Genomic DNA, 22421 nt, shown 5'->3' on the forward strand with positions numbered 1-22421 from the left:
AATGTAAACAGTCTGGTAATAATTTAGGAAAAGTTCTTAAATATGAATAGCTGGAATTGATTTCTTTGTCTACATTTATCATCTAGGTTCCTGTATTTAGTCATTGAAGGTCTACATGGAATGGTAAATATCATGTTCTGAACTCAGCCTTTCAAGTAAGCTGAGTCTGAACCATGAAATCCAGTATTAGCTGATTCTGATTTATCAGAAGACCTACCCAGTCCACTCCACCCATGAATGCAAATTTAAGTGTTGACAGAGAATCAGGTGCTTTCTGCTTGTCATAACTTCCTTCAGTTGTGCTGCTAATGGCAGCAAGGAAAGTAGTATAAGGTGCTTTTCTGTATTTCTATAACAGAGATCATTGTGCAGGAACTATGTGCTGTTCCTTCCTGATGTGGGGAATATAAGCCTCAGAGCTACTCTGCGTCTTCTCTGGGATGGAGGCACATATTGACATGAATGATTCACACACCTTCAAGCCATCTATGGGACCATGCTGTGCACATGTCAATCTGACAAACTGAATATAAATGTTTCTTACACACTTCAAAATAATGAATAAACAAATCCAGAGAAACATTTTTAAAATTATTTCTTAGGGAAGAATGAAACCGTATTTTGTGGTAATGTCTTAGCTAATCAAATGATAGTAATTTCTTATTAAAATCTTTTCATGTGTGCAATCATCAATGTAAACATCAGGTCAAACACAACAGATAACACAATTGTTAAAAAGCCAGCAATCAAATGATCTGAACTCAGCAAACATATCCTATATTTGATGACCTGTGTTACTCACCAGCTCTCACACAGGACCCTACATGTGTTCCATATGACCAATTCTCAGGCTGTGCAAATACAGTTTTGTTTATGCAACTTCCAACATTCTCTCACTGAAAAGCAGCACAAACATTGCTGCCTTACCTGATGAAGTGCCAAAAACTGGCTTGCTGAAACTGGATCAAACTGTTGAAAGCATTCAGCCATTTCCAAACTAGCAGAAGTCAGTACATCAGTCAGGTTCTGAGTGAATGCAATCCCCATACACTGCAGCAAAGCCTCACTGGACTGAGAAAGATACTTCTGAGCCATCTTATGTTCCTTCTAGATGATAAAAATAAAAGGTTTATATTAAAATTAATATTAAATATTTGTTATATGTACACATGTTACTAGTGTGTTAGAGAAAATAAGTATTGCTTTTTTATGACTAATTTTCATGCTGCTTCTTTTTAAGGCATTTACTTAACACATGACCAAAATATGCAAATACAGATTAAGTATTTAGCAGACAACAACATCCGTTACACAACATTAAAAAATAAATGTTTTAATACAATACTTTCTTTTAACATAAAATGTGTACTTAGCAGAATAGACTGAAATCCAGGCAATATGAGTCATTCAGAAACAAAGACCAATACAGTTGTTTCCAGTGACAGTTACCTACATTTAATCCAAACAAACCCACAAATCTCTTATCTCAGGTATTTATTCATTTTACTGGCATCACAGACTGTACATTCCCAATTCCTAGAGTGCTTTCAACTGCAGCAGTTAACAGAGATCAGCTCATTGAATTTTACACATTTTGTGACAGAAGTAATTTCTTTGTTCCCAGTCTGCAGAATGTTACACTCCCTTCGAAAGACATGTCTGTGAGGCAGAGAGGAAGCTGCCTGCTCATCTAGTACTGGATGGTACCTGCTCATCAGTGGGAAACCACAGAGGGATAAATCATTCCTTTCTGGGAGCAAGTGGGGGAGCTCTCCTGGGAGCTCCCACGTCCTGTGGGGTAGGACAGAGCGACACAGCAGGGCAGGGTTGGAAAGCTGTTTGTTGGAAGGTGTTCTGTAGACTTTTTTCTTTTGTAAGTTCAAGTTTGTGTTACAGACATTTCCATTGTCAGTTCAAACAGAACTGACATGCTGCCTGTTATTCCATAAAAAGGAAGCACTCAAATTCTAATGGAAGCTCATATGCTAATGTACCTTTAATTCCTGTATTTTCCTCCTGTCCTTATCATTATGACATTTATTAGTCAGTAAACCACTGTCTGTCCTGTCCTGTTCTCTGCATTCTGCTGAAGACAGGCAAGATTTTCTGATGTCTGATTTAGCTTCTTCCTACTCATCACAGTAAAAAAAAAAAAGAATAATTAATCATCCCACTAAGTAAGGCTGGCTTCATTTCTTTTCTGAAAGACTATGTGAAAACGGAGTTCATCATAATAGAAATCACTGCCTTAACTCCTTGATGGTGAGAGATTTACTAATATCATCAGACATAAAAATTTCTTAATATGTAACAATGGCAATATGAACAACAGAAACTAAAAAGGCCCCCCATACAACCTCTAAGATTTTGACTTTCTAATATTTACTCTCCATTAATTTCTTCTGAATGCTTTAATTCATCACCGTATTTATAATGCCTCAATCAACCTTCCTTTTCTTACATGGGGTTCTTTCTACAACAATAAAGAGCAGTTTTATACAAACTTATATAGAAAAACATTGGGGCAGATAAACTGTACACACAGGAATTAATTTAAGTGCAGAAAAGAATGCATACCATAACATTGGGCTTCCAGTAAATCTCTGAATATACAGGATTTACATCAATGGCAAGGAAATGAAGAGTTTTTCCAGTCAGATACAGGCATTTGGATTTGATGTCAGGACAGCCTTTACATAGATTCTGTACATTTGCTAACTGAGCCAGTGTAATGTGACCCACAGCACATTCCATATGCTTCCAATCCTGGTAAAATACATATTTAGGTTTATCTGCTCATATATACCCATACAGATAGAAATATACTTTTAAAAAAAATGTAACACATATCTATTCACATACCAATATGTATGTTAAATATGATTACACTTTCAACTACAAATTACCTGTCTTTAACAGATACACAAATTCATTAACAACTGATTTAAATAAAAAAAAGCTCCATGTGAGATCCATAAGCAAAGTACAATCAATGCCAAGGAAAGCATGGGATAAGGGGAGGGTGCCCAATAAACCATCCCCAGGACTAAAATCACACACTTGAGCCTCCCCTGCTGCAAAAATACAGAAATGGTCTGGAGGCTGATTTCCTCAGTAGTGAAAGAAGTTGTGCTAAAGAAAACATCCCTGGGAAACTTTGTTATACCTTTTATGCAATTCATAGCACTAAATATTTTGTATTACCTGTTCTAATGCATCCTCTTCAATGATGAATGCCTCCACAATTTCATGAGGTGACACCTCTCCCAATTCTTTACGCTTTTTCTCAGTAATAACAAGATGAAATATATCCAAAAGAATTTCTACAAGATTTATTTTCCTGTTAGCTAATTGCCTCATTAATGGAATACTAATATTTGTACTCTGAAATACAAAAAAAACAATGTAGAATTCTAATGTCATGTATTTTTGCAAATTTACCTGATAAGAAGTTAGAATGTTGTATTTCTTTTAATTAAAGAAGCAAAGATTTTAGCAATCTCACCTCAACAGAGCAGAAATATTCCAATGAAGATATTTAAGCAATTTAAAAGATAAACTTCAATGTCAAATACACTACAAAGCAATCAAAGTAGTTGCATAGAACAAGAGCAGTGGGGTTTTTGCTTTTCACATTTTAAGTACCTGGTACAAATATCCAATTCCAAGAGTTACACATGTGTACATGCAGCTGGATGCCAGAGCATAATAATGGTACACACTGGAAAAGTAGGCTGCAGGCTTCCATTACCCCCGATATACTGTTTTGAGGATAGACTTTCTTTATTTATAGTAAAGTTCTGGATAAAATTTTTTTTCTCCTGAAAGAAACACTTTATGTTGAAGAATTTTTAACCTCTGAGGTATTTAGAGAATCAAAAATATCCCCAAGTTTATACTTTTTCTTTTGTAGCTATTAGATAAATTTCAGAATTAAATAAAATTTATAAAGGCCAAACAAATCCTCTCTTCATCCCTTTTTAAACTGTAAATTCTTTTGACATGCGATATTTCTTTCTATATTCAAACAATGCTTATCATTGCAAGAAGATAATCTCATTTGGGGCTTCCAGGAATTACCCAAGAACGAGTGAATATTACAACTAAACTAGATTTTTTTTAACAAGTAGGAGAAAAAAATATCCATACCTTATTAAATGCAAATAAACTCTGAACATTCTGAAACACTTCCTCAGTTTTGGATACTGCCCTCTGAGCTAAGTTGTAAGCATCTAGATAATGACTGTGTTTGTCTTTTCTGTTCCTTTCCTGCTTGGCAATCAACCTGAAAAAAACACCACCATAAATCCAAAGGAACTAACATAAAAAAATGCTTATTTTTATGGTATAAGTACTACTGAACATAGATAATAAAACAATGAATCTATTAGATTAATTAAATAGATTACTTAATAGATAAAAAGATTAACAAAATATTGTACAGGTGTTTTTTTAAATGTTCAAACAGGAGAAGCAAACGTTCACAAGCTGTTTTTCCAAGGTCCTTCTCCTGTAACTGCCCTGCTGCAGTGCAAGGAGATGTCAAAACTAGAAGAGAAGAAAGGCAGACAATATTCCAGAGTATGTCTTTCCCAGTAACAAAATGGCCCAGGTACAAACCATATCCCAGTCGTTTTAAGGGGGTATCTTGGAAGCATCTGGGATTCCAGGCACACCACGTTCTGCACTTTTGCTATTGCACCAATTTCTAGAGAAACATTTTAACAGTAAGAATGGTAAAAGCCTGTAAATACTTGGGAATGACTGGTGTGGCTGCTAAAAGACCTTTGCAAATGGCAAGTCAAAACACTGACTTAAGAGACCTTGATACTTTGTTTTGACCTCAAAATAGGACAAAAATTACTGGTACCACCTAAAATTAACTCTGCCTTGAGTGAAAAGAATTTTTGATTCTACAGTACTTTTCTGAATGTAGAACACGTGAAGAATGCAAACAGGCATGTAACACCGATATATAAAACATAACAATGTTATCTGCTCTTTTCCATCTTTCATTAGTCTACAAAAAATAAACAATGCACTTTGTGGACCAGTTCAATCTAAATAAAATTTTTCCATAGAGGTACAGTCTTACCTATGGATATTTGCACATTCCAGCAGTATCTCAGCACTGCAGTTTTTATGTCCATAATGAACAAAGTCCTTCTCAATTTGAACCAATTTATTGTAAGATTCCTGTAGCATATGTGGCAACTGAGCAGACTCAGCATTAATTGTCATATGATCTTGAGCAAAATGTACCTGAATAAGTGTTTTCCTAGAAAAAAATTTAATTACAAGACAGCAGTCAGAAAGCACAGGCTATGTTTGAGAACAGACACATTTCTCTCTGCTTTCCTTTAAATTATAAAAAATCTATTAAAAGCTTCATAGTTCTTAAAATGTGTGTTTTACAAATTATAGTATGTTCTTGAAAAATCAAAATACCATATTTTGAGATTAGAAATGAGGTGTCACTTGTTCCATGTATCTAATTATTGTAGTACCCAGCTCCAACAGATACCTCTGCATAGGCAGAAGGTACCTCTCACCTTCAGGTAACCTACACTGCAAACTATGCACAACAGGCTGTGGTATCTGAACTCCCTTACCAACTTACCAACTCGCTTAACAGGCAGTTACATACAAGAACAAAGAAATTGGGAAAGAAATTTAAATTTAAAAAAAAATCCAAACCACCACATAAATCACTTAGAAAAAAAATATTTGGTAATCCACAGAATGTACCACAGTAAAACAAGGAAGCATTGTAAAAATCACATTTATTTGCAATGTAGGTGCATATTAGAAGCTAGGCATATCTGAATGAAGAGATAGGTACCTGGTTTCAAGGGATGCAATCATAAACCCCAGCTCTGCCTGCCTGCCAGGCCTCCTCAGTAACGTGGATTGGAGCACATTTACAGTGTGTCCCAGAATCTCACAAGCCTGCAGGCAACACCAGAACTTTCAGAATTCTATTTTATATGTCTATGTATAATATTAAACATTCATTTAGAAAGCTTAAATTTTGCACAGAACATGTTAATTATCTTTCCCCAGTATTCCCCAACTGGCTTTTGATAACTGTAAATAAGTCTAGAAAGTCTGAGTTATGCTCATACTTAGATATTTTGATGATCAAGTGAGTGGTGCACATAAACACAAGGAGGGAAGATGGAGCCAGACTGATCTGGGAGGTGCAGAGCAAAAAATAGTAAATATGAGTTCAGCCCAAATAAAAATAATCCCTCCATACAACTCAGGCTTGCACACCTTATCAATACAGGGCAGATAATCACAGACACAAGACTATATTCATGCTGAAACTCATGAAAGTTAAGGGCTGAACAGTAAATGGATATTTTAATGTTATAGGTCAAATAGGAAAAGGTTTTTCTAAAAACATATATATGTTATAGTAGTATCTTCCAGAATCCAGAAATAGTATTTGTAAAAGTATTTGGAATATTTGAAAAGGAAAAGCATCCTAGGAAATAATATTGAAAGGTATAATTTTTAATAAATATGGAAAATAAATACTCCAGTGTTAACAGAACTGTCTGAATACAAAAGCATTCTAATCAAGAGAATCAAATCTCTGGGATTTGGTCACACATGCTATATTATAAATGCTCTTATTTCAGTAGAAGGATATAGAGAGATTAGGATATAAGAACATCCTAAAGTTTTGTGGGTAAAATCTCATTCCTAGTGGCCTGCATGTGTTTGGAATGTGTAATTAACGTTTGTTGAACACACAGAGAAAACAACATTAACTGCATTTAACACGTAATTTTGCTTTTATTGAAATGAAAAGGCTATAATATTTCACTGAGAGGGACCATAGCTGAAAACAACCCAAACCGCAACCCCCAAACCAAAAAACCTCCTTACCATGCTCTGTTTTCCTTCCCCCTCTTCCTCTAGAATTGCTTCTACCAGACTAAGAGTACTGTTGTACCAGAACTGCTCATTTCCTCCCAGAAGCTGTGCTTTCTCCAGGAGTGCTTTAGCTTGTCTATGGTTCCTTTCCAGGTTAGCCAACACAGCCAGTAAGTACAAGCACCTTGACACATCAGACAGGGCCCTCAATTCCTACACAGAAAGATATGTCATCTCTATACCAAAATCCACTACTGCTATTCATTTTTGTCTGTCTGTATTTTAAACTTACAGAAATAAAAAGTGAATGGTATTTCCCCAATTGGCTGTTGAATTTCTTAGTTACACCTTATATTAATTCTTTTTTTCAAAAACATGAAGTGTCTACTTTATATGAAGAACTTCAAATCTACTTCACATTTCTTTGTTCCCCTATATTCTACCCCACGAGTCAAATAAGCTATTTTTCTGCTATTGTTTAGTATGTATAAATCTGCTAGTGTTTGTCAGCATCTGATGAAGAAATGTGGCGATGAAAGATGTTTTTGTGAACTTATATGTAGATACCATAGAGATCCAGTGAATTCACAATAGTTACACACTATGTAACCAGTAGCATGTAAGGGACAAATACAGTATAAGATTTGTATACTAGCATACAGACATACAGGCTACTAGTAAGAAATTATATCATTAAAATTATTGTCCTCCTGAAGGTATTTTGAACTTTTCTGTATACAGAATACTTAATTAATGCTTTAAAAAGAGGCATGTATTATTATTGAATATTATTCATATAATACTATTCAAAGTATTCATGACTATGCTAAACATATATAGGCAGTTTTTACTTACATTAGAAATATTATTATACAAAATAACAGGATAATAACTACATTTTTTTAAAAGTAAAGGATTTGCTGCAATAATTATGTTTCAGTAACTTGTATAAGGAAGCACAGTGCTATAGTGGAGAGTGGTGGATATAAGGAAAAGATCTGAAATGTAAACCCTTCACTGTATTGAGATGATGCAGGTTTGTTTGGTGGAACACATGGACACTTATTTCAGATCTGCCAGAATTCTAAAGTGTAATTTCAGTTTTAGCAAAACACAGTTAGCAGTAAAACCATAATGAAGTTCAAAATGAAATAAGGAGACTTTCAAACGATCAAAATGTCAAGAGGATGGAGCTGAACACCCTCTCTCTCTTCTGAGCAAACCTTGAACATCCTCCATCTATGCAAACAAACAAGGTTGGGATATATCTGTATCCTTCAAGGCCACTGCAAAGTAGACAGAGATGCTAACACTATTCCACAAATTTAAATAACCTTCAGGCAACTCCCATAAAGTTGGACTCAAACACCATATATTTAAATGTATGTACTATACATGTAGAAACTTTAAATGACATTGGTTTGGGGTGGGAGGAGAACGTTTATTTTTTTAGTTTGATTATTATTATGAGGAATAACTGCATCAAAATGAACATTTTTTCTCCATATTTTATTAATGTTTCTTCTTCCATTTAGCTTTTATTGTACCTGAGTTGCAGCATGGGCCTCTGCAAGCAGCAATCTCGCTGGTTGATACAAGCCAAGCTGAATTAGTACATCAGCTTTTTCAATCCACAAGGAAGGGAAAGAAAGTGCACTCAGTCCTTTTCCTGTTGCTGCATTTAACTCAAAAACCTGAAAAACAACAAAAGTATTACACTGTCATAAATTTCAAAAACTCATCTAGATGGAATATAAATTGTTATTAACTATTGTATCCCACAGTCCAGCTCTACTTTCTAACTTTGAAATTCAATGTTATATTACAGGAAAAATAGGTTTATTGTGAGATTTGGATTCTGTAACCCTCAAAAGGCATTCAACTAGTAAGCATACACTATTATAACTAATTTTAGGACAGATTAACTACTTCAGATATGCTACTGTCACAAAGAAGTTGATTCTTGGTAATAACTAAACTCAAGGGGAAAAATTATTTACAAAAGCTAAAAGAGGGGACTTGAGAGGGATTAGTAATTAGAAAAGAAAGGTATTTTACATGCACAAGAATGGGGAAAAAAAAGAGCGCAATGTGATATGACAAAAGTAAGGACAGAATTGCCATAACAAAGAGCAAAGTGTAGGTAAGCTTCAAAAAAATCAGTAAGGCAATTATCTTCCTAAAGAAGAGACAGTAAAGACAGAGCTGAAATATTTGCATGCCTTTAAAACAATATGTAAGATGAAGCAAAACAGTATGTGGTAATGTAAGGGAGAGAGAAAGAAGAGGAAAAAACGAGACCAAGAGTGAATACAGTGTCTTTTTTGCTTCTCAGTCCTTTCACTGGTTTGCATTAATCCCAAAATCCATTTATAGGAAAGCAATTTTACTTCGTATGAATAGAGATTCCACTCTTGTTCTTCCTCAATACAAATAATATGCCAGGCAATCCCAGCCCAGCCTCAGCTGATGCCTGCCAGTAGAATTTAAGTAGCATGCATTTTTCACGATTTTTGTGTTCATGTATTTCCCAAGTATTACCTAAAACCAAACCAGCAAGTGCATTTAAAAAAAGTGAAGAGTAATTTAGCATAGAAACTGAAGCAGAAATAAAAACCTTTTCACTTGAATTAAGGATATTCTCATCCCTACTAATATTCAGCTCAGCATTTCCAAAAGATGTTTTTCTTTCTTCTGTTTCTGTATGTACAGTTTTTGATTTTTTCAGTGCAATCTCTTGCCTACACCTAAATCACAAGAAAGAAAAAGTAAATTCAAGTATATTTTAAAAACATCTCATAATGAAGTATTAGTGTGTTAGGAATCTTCACCATACACTCAGTCTGTGGACAGACACACAACGATCATGCACAGAAGTTAATATACCAAAGCTGTGTCCAGAGATCATGTTTTAAATATTTTTTCCCCAACAGCACTTATCAACTGCAGGGAAAAAAGTCCCAACTAAATACAGCCTCTTCAGTGAAAAAACATACATTGCTTGTTCCAAGTCACTAATATGTGTTTCTCCAGCAGCTCTCTCATGATACACAGATGCCTGACTCAGTTTTAAATCCGAACATATCAGGGCAATTCTAAAAATAAAAAGAAAAAATGTTTAAGAAACAACCAAAATCCTTCATATATTACATCATATAAACACATTGTATATAAAGAGTACACATTCCACATGTGTCAATCCTACCTTCTCATGTCTTGATTAATACTGGCAATAACAAAGACTGAAAATAAAAACAGTGGAAATGCTGTAGCTGAAATTACCCATTGACAGAGGTCATAGAATCACAGAATGTTCTGAGCTGGAAGGGACCTCTACAAACATCTAAAGGTATGGACAGGGACACCTTCCACCAGACCAGGTGGTTCCAAGTCCCATTCAACCCGACCTTGAACACTTCCAGGGATGGGGCAGCCACCAATAGCACCAGTCTGTCCTTCAAACCTCTACCTCTCCAACTTAATGGTAAAAAATATTGGGTAAAAGTATGAAAATATTTATAATATGGTCTCACTATACCACTCAAAACCTCCCATCAATGTGTACATGCTCACCTACCTTTCTGTATTGAGTAAAGAGTAATATAATCCTGTACACCTACCTAATCACACAGAGACATCAAGTCATAGATATAAATAAAATTCCAGGAAATAAAACAAATCTTGAGGAGTCAACAAAAAAATCTGTCTAGCAAATCTTGGCTGAGAATAGTTTCCTATCCGTAAATTCCTTTTAGTCTTGTAAGACAGTAACTCAGTAATAAATTGGCAGTACAGATAAACACACATATTTGTATACATTAATATTTATCTATTCTGCTCTGTGGGCTTAGTTGCAAGCATTTTAAATATACATTAAGTGGCATTTTGCAAACAAACAGAAAATAAACAATTATTGCTTGTAACTGTAACTTATTAAGCAAACATTAAATAACTTTCAAAAAAGCACAACAAAGGGTTTTAAATAAAACAGCAAAAGTTTTCTATTGCATGCATATTAAATATTTTTAAATTAAAACTCTTAGGGGTGATCATCCATAAAAAATAACATCCTTTAGGTCACAAAACAAATCTCTGTAGAAACACATTTATTAGGGAAACTTTGTGCCCTTCAGCTACAGACAAGATATTCTTGTTGGAGGAACAGAGCCTGCTTTTGACTACTTAATAGATAATACTTTTATTGAAACTCTTTTGGACTTAGTTTTTTTCAGTTAGGTGACAACAAGGCATTTCAAAAATCATTCACATGGAAGTAGTCTGGTTTCATATTCTCATACACTTTCCAAGTGGAGATGATGTTCAGTAACAGACAAACTTAGTGGCTTTTAATTCCACAAACCGATTCATCAAATTTCTATTAAAATGTATTAAAAAAGAAATTAAATAAAAAACCATCACAAATATAAAACAGTAAGTCACAGAAAGCCTTGTTACTATTTAGTGAAATATTAATGGATGGTCCACTCCATTCAGTTTCTCTTCTATTTAAAATAAATAAAAGATACAAACCGAAGGTGATAGAGATCAGACAGACTTCTGCATTCCACAACTTCACTAGCAATAACTTCAGCTAGTTGAAAGATGGGAAGAATCAAGTGGGGGCAAAAAATCTTCTGTAGTTCTTTAGATAAAAGATCCATAAAGTACAAAGTGCAAGTCTGAAAAGAAATTTTTTTTAGTTCAATCAGTATAAACATAATTTCGTAGAAAATAACTTTTAAATTAATGACTACAGTTTCAGTTCCAAAATAAACCCAAAAAAGATCCAAATAACCTTTCAAGCTGCAAGAGCGACGAGGTACAGAGAAAGCCAATGAATTTATTCTGTAAGTTGAGTGCATTTCACACAGGGGACAGACTAACACTTTCTGAAGTATTAATGACTCCTATGATACAAAAGTATTTTGGACAGATCTCTGAACATACACAGACAGAAACTAAAATGCAACATAGCTTTTTGGTACTCATTTTTCCCTGAATAACAAATGATCTAGAATTTTGAGGAGTATACTTACAGGTTTGGGGAAATTTTCCCAGTTAATACCATAGATATTTGTATTCTGTTTAAAAGCATCTCTGATTTCCTTAGGACATTCGTACAGGGCCCATTCCTCCACATTTGCTGGTAAATTATAAACTTTAGGCTCCTCTTTTGCAACAGAAATATCAGACTATAATAAAAACCAAGGACACTTATAAGGTCAAATTAATAATCTTATTGGTATTAAATATTCAGCTAAAAAACGAACACATTTGTTTAATATCCTTTGAAGGTTTCTTGGATTTGGGGTTTTTTTTGGATCCCTACACTGTGGGTTTTACAAAACAGCAGTATCTTGAACAATGCAACAATCAACACAAAAGAAAAAGTATCTGTAAATACCTGACCTGTAAAGTCTGTGTGATCAAGAGTGAACCTATGATACCCAGACTCAGAAATTCTTCACAGGTTGTGAGAGTCTGTCCAGGAAAGCATCTGAACTATTTACCATATGAGCCCAGGGAAACATCTCTCAGAAAGAGAGGATTGTTTTAATTTCACAGGAAAATGGGTCTTACTTGTGTCTTTCTGCCCTTCTCTTTTTTAGGAGGAGATTTTGACTTCAATTTCTGAGTAGTTGTAGGTTGTGAAGACCTTGATGTTGCTTTTGTAATAAGTCCTGATGCTGGCAATGATATCTAGACAATCAAATAATTATAATTATTTTCAATTCAAATTATTTTCAATTTGCAATAATAATGATACTTGCTAGTAACAGTTATTATCCACTGCAAATCACTATCTGCATTGTCACATATCGTGCTCCGTTTGCAAAAGTTTTCTTCAGAAAACAACAATTTCAGAGATTTCTGGTTGCTGTATTATTTGCACAAGCATTTAGGATGATCATGCCAATGCAATTAAACAGCAGAATTGTCAAAGATGACATCATCCCTCTGGTAAACCCTACTGCTACTCTTTTTTAACCTCTATGGTTGCAAATTCAATTCTTTTGTTTTAAACTGCTAGTCTAGATAGCTTCATGTTCTACAAGAAATGGATTTCATATAAAAGTAATCTACAAGACTGCAAAGAGTAATTTTGTTCTCCTTCTGGATTAGTCTTCTACAATGCTCCTAATGAATGTTATAGAAAAGAATTTTCTAAATATTTAAGCATAAGAATGAATTAATTAAAAATTTCCCTGTGCATGTAATAGCACAGCTCTGATCCTACCTAAAATAAAAAACAAACAAAAACCCACATTCATTTCAGAAGTCGTATATGTTTTGCTGGAGGAATGAAGAATGAAATACAAAATATGAATAAAAAACTAATGCTGGATAATGCATGAAACATGAAAATTTCAAATTAAAGGTAACATGTCTTTTAAAAAGTCAGAAGCAGATGATTATTGGCTTCGATTATTCAGGTTTTCAGAGGACATTTTAAGATCTTCTACTGAGTTATTTATGGAGTCCTAACACTTTAGAGAGCCTGCTTTAGAAACACGTCTTCAGTCAAGTCTGCTTCACTTTGTACTCCCAAAACAAGGAGTCCTGGAGTACTTTAATTCCTTTCATACCACATGGTTATTCTTTTTCTCACAATACTGTTCAGCTGTAAATATGATTCTTAGAATGACTGTCATTGTCCTATGACTGGCACTGACAGCAGCACCAGCAATTTTAGTTTTAACAGCTTATTCAAACAGTAGTACTCCCTTCAGATCATTTTTTCTCTAGTAAGACACTCAGTCAAGTGTAGTATGTTTAAAGTTGTGCTTGTGTAAATCCGAAAATATCAATATTCAATTTTTATTTTTCAAATACCTGTCTTCCATCACCTTAAACTGATTTCACAATGAAATCTTAACATATTGCAGACTTTTACATCTAACTGGAATAAAATTATGCCCAAGCTATACCTTACCAATCCAGTTGATATGTCCCAACTAAAATAATTTCTATAATGATTTCTTGCGTTACTATTATTAAGTACACATTTAGTCTCTTCAAAGATTTACTTTATTTACTGTATAATTGTTTTCCTATGAGTGCTGCTGTGATTCTGAAAAGCCATTTCAATTGGTCACATCTATGAGAAATGAAATAGATTTGTTTAATTTGAAATGCTGTAACAATGAGAAAGTAATTGGAGAAATTAATGAGTGAACACAATCCTTTCAGTCACATGACAGCCCTTTTGATTTAATTTTGTGAAGGCCCATCTGAAATCACTGTTCTTCAGAACTGCCAGCAATGTCTTCAGTACATATTCTGCCACTATTAAGATTCTTTAGCAAATTAAAAATACACAATTTTAGAACCTGTTGCACAAAATGTATGACTGTACCCCAGAGAAATATTGGGCCACTGCTTTTCTCCCTCCTGTCTCTTCCTTATTTTCCCAAGATAAACAATTTTCTGGTTTATTTCCAAAAGCTGGGAAAATACACTAATGACACCATAAAATTGAAAACTCTAAAGACATATTTAAAACACCAAAAGAGTAGCTGGTATCACAATTACACGAGAAGACTTGAAACAGACTGGCCACATTAAAACCCAACCCAATGTCTGATCTCCCACGGTCTCACCTGCCAGATCCGGACGACACAGGCACACGCCAGCAAACAGTGCTGCTGATGGCAAGGAGAAGCAGGACCAGAAATTACAGCCAGTAATGTCTGTGCTCTGAACAAAGCTTCCAACTGTTTAATATTACTCAAATCCTCCAAATTAATTTGAGGAATGATATCATTTGCTCCACTGTTCATCTTAGTGTTTTCTGTGGGCGTAAATTCCGGTACATCAATTTTTTCTGTTAAAAAAAAAAGCAGTCACGTGCTCACAATGGCAGCATTGTAAAAATGTACTCAAAAGTTAAAATTTCTGAATTGAAAATGAAAATATTAAGGGGAAAAAAAGAAAAATGGAAATCCATCTACTGAAGATGTTCTTACTATTATGATGGAGTGCAACTTGCATCATGCTTTCAACCAATAATGTAAGTTATGTTAATTAAATGATGTAAGCCTGAGAGAGAAATGACATGCACATAAGGTTGGACCAGATGATCTTTTGAGGTTCCTTCCAATCTGGGCTGTTCTATATCTGAATCTAGTTTTCCTTATTATATTATTTCAGTTTCCAGTAAAAGCTTTGTAAAAACTTTCTTGGAACTTAAGTGGTGTAAGAAGGCCAGTAATCATAAGCAACCAGGTGAAACTGGATGGGAGGATCATTACAGAACGAATACAAAGTTTAAACGACCATAGGACTGTAAAAAAAACCCAACCAAACCACTAACAGAAAAGTATGAACAGAATATTGCTACTGTGACTTCAATCAAATGTGTGATACTAGAGACATTTCTCTTTCTCAATGCAAATACCAGAAGTACTTTTCTGAATTTCATCTATCCACACAAAAATAAGAGCAGTGAGGATGTTCATCAATGCCACACAGGACAGTGTTCCAGAAATCAGATACCTTTTTCCCCAATTGAATAATGGGGTGTTCTATCAAAACAGGTCACTGAGGCCATACTAGCACAAGTGGACACAAAGTAAAAGGACCAAGGGATTTTGACTGTTACATGAGCAGCTGAAAGCACACTTCCCTTTGAAAGTCAGTTTTGAAAAAACAATGCTAAATTTCTTGACAAAGCCAAGTCAAGAGCAACGAACTTAGGTACCCAAATCTTGGGACAGAAACTGTTTCCTGCAGTTCCATCTGTCCCTCCATGAAGATGTATTTGCAACAGACTGCCCAGCACTGCTTTCTGGAAGCATCTCACAGCTCAGGAACCCATGTCAGATGGGAGCAGTATCTTACTACACCAACAGACTGAGGGGAGGTCTCCGTGGCACAGCACAGAACCCACAGATAACTGAAGCAGCATTGATTAAAGACAGTGAATGCAAGAGAAAATACAGGCAAGATAGTGCCATTCTTTGTGATAACTAAGCTGTAAATTTAAAATGTCCCTTGCATTTGCTGCTGAGAAATTCCTCTGGAGGAGAAACACCTATTCCATACCTTCCTCTTGTGAGGATTGCATAGGGAATTTCATGTGCAGCAGGAGATCCACTGCCCAGTGCAGAGGTTTAACAGCATCGTTGAGGGGAAACTGATTACAATATAACCATTCAGCAAATTCCATCAGATAATCAACACTCTGCAACTTATCTTCTTGTTTCTGAAAAGTAATAAAAGAGGAGTCAATTAATATTTGTTAATGTAAACCTTCAAAATGATATTCTAAAGTTTAATGTAATCTGAACAGAAGCAAAAAATAATAATTGACAGTGAGCAGTTTTATTGGTATCACATAATCAGAGTTATGATAAAGAGAATGTAACAGAAAACTCCATCAATTAATTCTTTGTTTTATTAAAACTCCTTGCTACTCTTAGAGATTTTTCTTTGCAGGACTCAACTAAAATTTTCTGGATACAAAAACTCAACCATACAGAGTTTTCCTACTGAAGAGCTATCTCAAAGCTATAAAAAGTAATGCTCAAGTACCTGGCTCCCCTATCAGTTTAGTCCTATACCTCACACAACTGGCAATCTCATGAATCACTTGAGAAACATCCTTCCATCGGCATCGAAACAAACAGCAAGAAGTGACAAACCTGTGAAGCACTGATGGCATTCCTGAAACAGCTCAACTGTCCAGCAGTGCTTCTGGAGACTGTCACCAAGTGACGCCACATCTGTGGCAAACACTCTTCGCTTTCACGGCTGATCTTCTGAATGGCCACCGTAAAACTGCATCCCAATCCTGCTCTCACTGTAGCCATGTGCTTGAAAATCAGGCTAGAAAAAGATCCAACAAGTTATAAATGACTTGCATTCGTATCTGTCAAGTAACTTTGTGAATAAGATAGATATACTAGTTCATATCAGTATAGTACAAAGATGCAAAGTTTGTAAACTGTCATAAAAGGCCCTAAAACCCTGAACCCAGATAAGATTATGTAAACAGAACTCTTGATAATTTAGTTTTCATTTAATGTAAAGGGGTTTGCAGTTAGGAAAATTAAACCTTGTGCTATATATCCACATTTCATGCACCTATTTCCTTGGAAAGTAAGATACTACTTATACACAAGTTTTAAAAAAAATCAATTTACAAATATGAACAGATTAATGACAGGAAGCACTGCCTGTGTATGTCTTTTTCATTGAAAAGACACAACGTTGTTTTCTGTTGTAAAAAGAGACAGGCTGATAAAAAGTAGTAATATTTTCCCAATGTAAAATAAAAAAGCACTCGAGTTTTATTCTTCTCAAGAATCAAGATGCTTAATTTAATAAAAATAAGTCAACCAACTTACAGCTTGTGTCTTGTCTGAGGCAAAACTTGATTAGCTTCATCCAGGACTTTTAGTGCTGTCTCCCAGTCAGCTTTATCAGCATATATGTGGCATAATAACCCATATAAGGAGATTCTTAATGTCAGATCTTCCTCAGCACCTTTGAAGTATATTCAAATTATTTATTAATATATTGCAGAATTAGAATAATGGTATTACAAAATACTGGAGTTTCTTTTATTACCAGACCAAAAAAGGAAGAACATGCCTGGGGGAAAGCATTCATCTGATAACCTGATACTTTGAAAATCCTTTGTAATCCACTGGTGCAAAGGCCACATTGCTTTCTCTTCCTAAAGAGACATAAAAAAAAGGGGAAAACAAAAATCTTTCAGTTATATCTTTAAGGATTATTGAACTTCTGTTTCATCTGTAAACCAATCCATATCATTAATATCAACTAGTAATCTGTAACTTCAATAGCTGCTTGAGCACATGAAAGGTACAGGTATTTCTCCAGACTGAGTCCTATAATACAAACCCAGTAAGACAATAACCAGACACAGTAATATTCAATCATTCACACTGATTAAATAACATGAAAACCTGAAGCACTCTCAGAGAATCAGAGCAGCTGAGGTTGGCAGAGACTCTCTGGAGCTCTCTAGCCTACAGCCCTGCTCCAGGCTTTACCAGTGAAAATCTGACCATCACAAGTCTCAACCTAAGGGAGGAGACTTGTGAACTGCTTTGCCCTCCTCTACAGCAGAGTTTTCCACCTTCAAAGATAAATTCATTATCTTGTTTCAAAAACAGATCCACATATGACATGCTGACTATTGAATACATAAAGGATGGTGCTAATAAGTTAACTGAGCTACTGCCACAACCTTTGGATAAGTATTACATTAGCATCATCAAAGATTTATCAGATTTGATCAAATCAGCATTTACTTCCATGAAGGCACAAAGTATGACTGATTTTGTGCCCTTCTGCAATGGAGTGACTGCATCAGTGGACAAGGAAAGAACTATGGGTGTCATCCACCTGGATTTCTGTAAGACCTTCGATACAGTGCCCCACAACCTTGCTGCTGCTGAATTGAACAGACAGAGGTTTGCTGGATGGACTGTTAGATGGATAAGGAAGTTGTTGGGTGGCTGCACCCAAAGAGTTCCAGTCACTGGCTCAATGTCCAAGTGGAAACCAGTGGTTTCCCCCAATGGTATCCCCCATAGGTTCTTACTGGGCCAATACTGTTCAGTTCATCGCTGACATAGTCATGGGGGTTGAGAGCACTCTCAGCAAATCTGCTGGTGACACCAAGGTGAGTGCTGGGTTCATTGACTAGAGGGAAGGGATGTCACCCAGAGGGACCCTGACAGGCCTCAGCAGTGGACCCAAGTGAACCTGGTGAAGTTCAACAAGGTCCTGCACCTGTGTCAGGGCAAACCCCACTATCAGAGCAGACCTGCAGTGAAGGATTTGGGGGTATTGGTGGATGAAAATCTGGACATCTGCTGGTATATGCTTCTCCAGATGTGACTGCATTTTAAAATTGCCCTAGTTAGCCTAATCAAGGATCACTGGAGAGCAGTTCCTGCCTCTTACAAGGGTTACTACAAAATTACTATAAAATTGAAAAATGTAGTAACTCCAGAAATAATCAAATATTGAACACTCTGTTTATAGAAAATATTTTTTCTTAACTATTATCTGAAGTTACTCACTTCTAACTCCTAAGAATTACTAACATTTTCAGACATAAAAGATCTATGCTACCTATAACTGTAAACTTTCATTATCTACATTAAAGTTTTGCTTTTTAATACAACTTACTAAGGATTCACACTGAAAATACTCTGTGGCGGTGAGTTAACTATATACACATAATTCCTTTTTATTGGTTTTAAATATATCCCTAGAAATAAATGAAACTTTAGGACTGTGCTTACGGGCAGTTACTGTTATGTATCTAAACACTGCCAAAGTCCCACTAAGCTTACAACCTTCACTGTGCTTCCAAGTACACATTGTACTCATCAGTTTCTACACACCCATAATAAGGAGACCAGTCATCATCTCTGATTATTTGTGATTTATATATGGAGTGAGGAAAAATCAGTATGTGAGTCCCTGTATGTGTAACGTGTGGTATGTGAATGTAGCTAAGAAACCACAAATGTGTTTATGGCAGTAAGTCCCTTTCCCCTTCTGGGAAAGGTATCTTGAAGTTTCTTTACCATCAGCATCAATCACTAAACACAAGCACAGTTTACAACACCTATTAGAAATTCTTACCTGTTTATTTTTAGATTCTGCTTTAATTATACTCTTAAGAATTATTTCAGTAGGTTCTTTAAGATGTTCTCTGTCATGTGGAGAGCCCAGCAAAGGTAAACATGCATTCCAAAAGTGTCTCGCTGCAAACATTACCAGGGAATAATTCCCAGCTTCACCTGCATGCCTGAAGAAAGAGAAGTACACCTTAATGAGGGAAAACAATCCCACTATAGCCAAAATAAAGGATTTTATTTCTACAAATATTTGGGTTTACCTGATCTGCACACCACCATACGTAATCTCAGCAGTGAGGAGTTAGCATATGAGCTTCATACAAAAGCTATTTTCCATTTTTATATACCAAACACCTTCACACATTCAGAAGTAGCAATAAGTATCATATTAGTGACTTTATTGTATTTCTGCATAATCTTAGATCAAGAGCATTCATTAAAAAATAGTAGAAATCTACTTAAGATGTTGTCATTGGAATAATATACTTTTTTGGCTTCCTGTTATGTTAATTTCTCATTTTAAGAACCATTAAAAAATAGAACAAAACAATTATTAGCATGCCATGGATTTTGCTAAGCATAGGGCCACTGCAACACACGAACATGCCCCAAATGCCTCTAGCTGCATTCAAATAGCTTTGAGCATATTTAATGAAAATGTTACTTTGAATTCATAAAATAATTCTCCAGATAGTGATACAACACAGTAGTCACCTGAGTGAGCAAAAGCTTGGAAATTTAGTGAAAAATTATGCATTGGTATAATAAAATCAGCAACTGAATAGTTCAACTATTTAAAAAAAAGCAGTTTTTTGAAACTGGCAATCTGATCACCCTTCAACTCAACTATTTTGCATTTTATCAGTCTTGGCAGAAAATATGCTGATCTCCAAATCTGTAATCAAATTTTAGATCTGTTTTATATTAGTCTTCTCTCATAATAAAATATACCTGGCACTCTGAGCAAAGGCGATTGATGCTGCTACACGCAGGTGTTTTCTTCCACACAATTTTTCCATTATGCTCTGTCCTTGCATCCAGGTAGTAGTGCTTAACATTTCTTGTTTCAGTCTGTTACCTGGCCTGCATAAAGGCAAATACTTCAAGAAGTGCTAAGTCTTCCAGTCTAAGACCATCCCATTTCCTATTAATGAGCTTTTCAAGTTTCTACTATATAGATGTCCCTAGCTTTGGAAGTTAGAAATGCTTCTACTGAGTTTTCCTTTAAAATCAGGACACATTTAAAAACTGAACATTTTGTGAAAATAAAAAATAAAATATCTTTTTTACACCTCTAATGAATATAACTGTGAAATCAGATTAAAAAAACCATTATCTATATTTAGCAAGGGAAGAAAATAGATTTTTAGTTTTCTCCCCATGTTTCAGTGTCATACATCAAACAAAATATTAGTCCAAAATTGAACTTACACAGTAAGCAATTAAAAACAGAAATCAGGAAAATTAGACTATTTCTAATACTTTCTTTTGGAATTTGTAATGCTTATGTCTGGTAACTTATGCACAGGGTTCTGGAGAAGTTGATATGAATCCTATTCTACTACATTTAAAAGAAAACAATGTAGGCTTCAATGCTACAGTTAATCAGTTAAAAATGAATAAGCAAATAAATTTATACTTTTGGCTAATAGTGACCTTGTAAGAAAAGAAGAAATACAATTTGCAGGATTTTTTAAGGTCTTAGTTACAAATGCAGCCATGACCAGATGCACACTCCAGCTGCTCTGTTCTACCCTGTGTGAGAACTGACAGCCATGGTCTGTGTGCGCGAGAGGGCACCAGTGCCCACAGCACAACTCAGCAACACACTCAAAATCAACCTCTCTGTCCCCAGGCTGTGCTTTATCAGGAAACACTGAGCCCATCTTCCATTTCTGGAAACAGCACTGACAATGCATGACTACATTTCTTTGTCAAAAAATCAAATGTTTTATCATTCATTACTTTGTAGGTTGCTGGATGTGCAGCAAGTATACTCCCAATTTCTGTAAAGTTCTGAAAATATGTATTTCATATTAAGATCTCTTACTTGGTTTTACATGGCTTTTTTTCCCCAGGCAGAAAACAACATTGTTTTTAATAGAGAAATTATTTTGCAGAGGAAAAAAAGGAACAATATATTGTATCCAAACTCTTTCACATGTTTATTTCAAACTTCCTACATTCCAAAAAATTACTGCTAAATGGAGTTGACTCTCCCCTCTTCTGATAAAATTAATTCCTGCTTTTGGAGGAAATTATATAAAAAATAGAAGGATCAAAGGATCCCACCTTTTTATAATAAGGGATTCCACCAATAGATCCATTTATATATGAAATATTTTTGTGGGTTTTTTTTGTTTTTTTTTCTTTGGAATAAAAGTTTTAAATAATCAGTTAAGTAAGAGACTGGTTTTTAAAGAAACGAGTTACATTCCTATTGCACCCATATGTATAGTGGCAATAAGACCACAAAGGCTACCTGACAGCAGAGCCTGGAATACAGGAGCTGTTGTTACCTTTCATCACCCCCAGAGCCATCCTGGCCCAGGAACTGTGTAGGCCCTTCGTGTACCAGATGCAGGTCAGCACTGGAAGCAATTTGCATCAGCAGAAGAACTTGAATCAGCTATTTTCTGCCTGGAGATTATAAAAGGGTCAAAATTGCCAGAGATCATTTCAGAAAAGCAATGTTCCCTGGGAAGATGCCCAAACACATGGATGGATGACCTGCTGACTTCCTTGGATAACAAACTTCATCTGTCTTCCTGAACTGGATCCAGTGCCACAATCTGGAGCTCCCACTGCCTTTTACTTTCACTTTCATCTCTAACTGTGTGGCTTTTTTGTAAAAAAGATTCTTTCATTTTTGGTTATGTGATCAGATGCATTTACCTTCTATACTCTTTC

General features: G+C 35.3%; 1 protein-coding gene across 1 annotated transcript in view; it reads right to left on the reverse strand.

Moving 5' to 3' along the window:
- The window catches only part of CFAP46 (cilia and flagella associated protein 46), a 74531-nt gene that overhangs the window by 17611 nt on the left and 34499 nt on the right, over positions 1-22421 (reverse strand). Inside the window, exons 23-43 of the mRNA XM_051801238.1 lie at positions 20463-20594; positions 19516-19681; positions 17482-17566; positions 17235-17373; positions 16530-16713; positions 15931-16090; positions 14487-14710; positions 12466-12585; positions 11922-12077; positions 11416-11564; positions 9882-9980; positions 9503-9632; positions 8433-8579; positions 6898-7098; positions 5843-5949; positions 5096-5278; positions 4150-4285; positions 3205-3384; positions 2578-2766; positions 1995-2129; positions 928-1107 (exon numbers count right to left, since the gene is read on the reverse strand). Of these exons, the coding sequence (XP_051657198.1) occupies positions 928-1107; positions 1995-2129; positions 2578-2766; positions 3205-3384; positions 4150-4285; positions 5096-5278; positions 5843-5949; positions 6898-7098; positions 8433-8579; positions 9503-9632; positions 9882-9980; positions 11416-11564; positions 11922-12077; positions 12466-12585; positions 14487-14710; positions 15931-16090; positions 16530-16713; positions 17235-17373; positions 17482-17566; positions 19516-19681; positions 20463-20594 (3202 nt within the window). The remainder of the gene's footprint in view (positions 1-927; positions 1108-1994; positions 2130-2577; positions 2767-3204; positions 3385-4149; positions 4286-5095; positions 5279-5842; positions 5950-6897; positions 7099-8432; positions 8580-9502; positions 9633-9881; positions 9981-11415; positions 11565-11921; positions 12078-12465; positions 12586-14486; positions 14711-15930; positions 16091-16529; positions 16714-17234; positions 17374-17481; positions 17567-19515; positions 19682-20462; positions 20595-22421) is intronic.

Source organism: Manacus candei, unplaced genomic scaffold (genome assembly GCF_025592945.1).
Source record: "Manacus candei isolate 608988 ecotype Guabito, Panama unplaced genomic scaffold, ASM2559294v1 h1tg000050l, whole genome shotgun sequence".
Lineage (NCBI taxonomy): Eukaryota > Metazoa > Chordata > Aves > Passeriformes > Pipridae > Manacus > Manacus candei.